Genomic DNA, 321 nt, shown 5'->3' with positions numbered 1-321 from the left:
CATTAAACATTATTTAAATCTAAAAAAACCCTGGAAGCAGATCAATCATAGGTATACAAAGAAGGCGATCACCTGTTTGTTGATTTCGACTCCAATAGCCCTCTTGGTTACGTTCCACACTTTCCCAGTCCTTCCATGGTAGAACTTATGAGGCATCCCTTTGTGTATGGCGGCATTAACCTTGACATCAACGTAGTCTCCGATCTTGTAGGTTCGAAGATACGTTGTCAGAGGAATATAGCCCTTCTTCCTGAAGGGCCTCGCAAAAAGATCGCGAGTTCGCGAACGAAGACCGTGCCCCGCCGGCATCTTTCACCGCCG

The 321-nt window shown here is 46.4% G+C and overlaps 1 protein-coding gene across 1 annotated transcript; it reads right to left on the bottom strand.

Moving 5' to 3' along the window:
* Positions 1-57: 57 nt before the first annotated feature.
* Positions 58-315, bottom strand: LOC110034191 (60S ribosomal protein L21-1-like; the record flags this gene model as incomplete). The annotated part of the gene is made up of 1 exon (XM_020738482.1): positions 58-315. A coding segment is annotated over exon 1 (252 nt), but the record flags the coding sequence as incomplete, so codon positions are not given.
* Between the last annotated feature and the right edge of the window lie 6 nt (positions 316-321).

This window comes from Phalaenopsis equestris, unplaced genomic scaffold (assembly GCF_001263595.1).
Source record: "Phalaenopsis equestris unplaced genomic scaffold, ASM126359v1 Scaffold168021, whole genome shotgun sequence".
Taxonomy (NCBI): Eukaryota; Viridiplantae; Streptophyta; class Magnoliopsida; order Asparagales; family Orchidaceae; genus Phalaenopsis; species Phalaenopsis equestris.
This window is presented reverse-complemented; position numbering and strand designations above follow the sequence as displayed.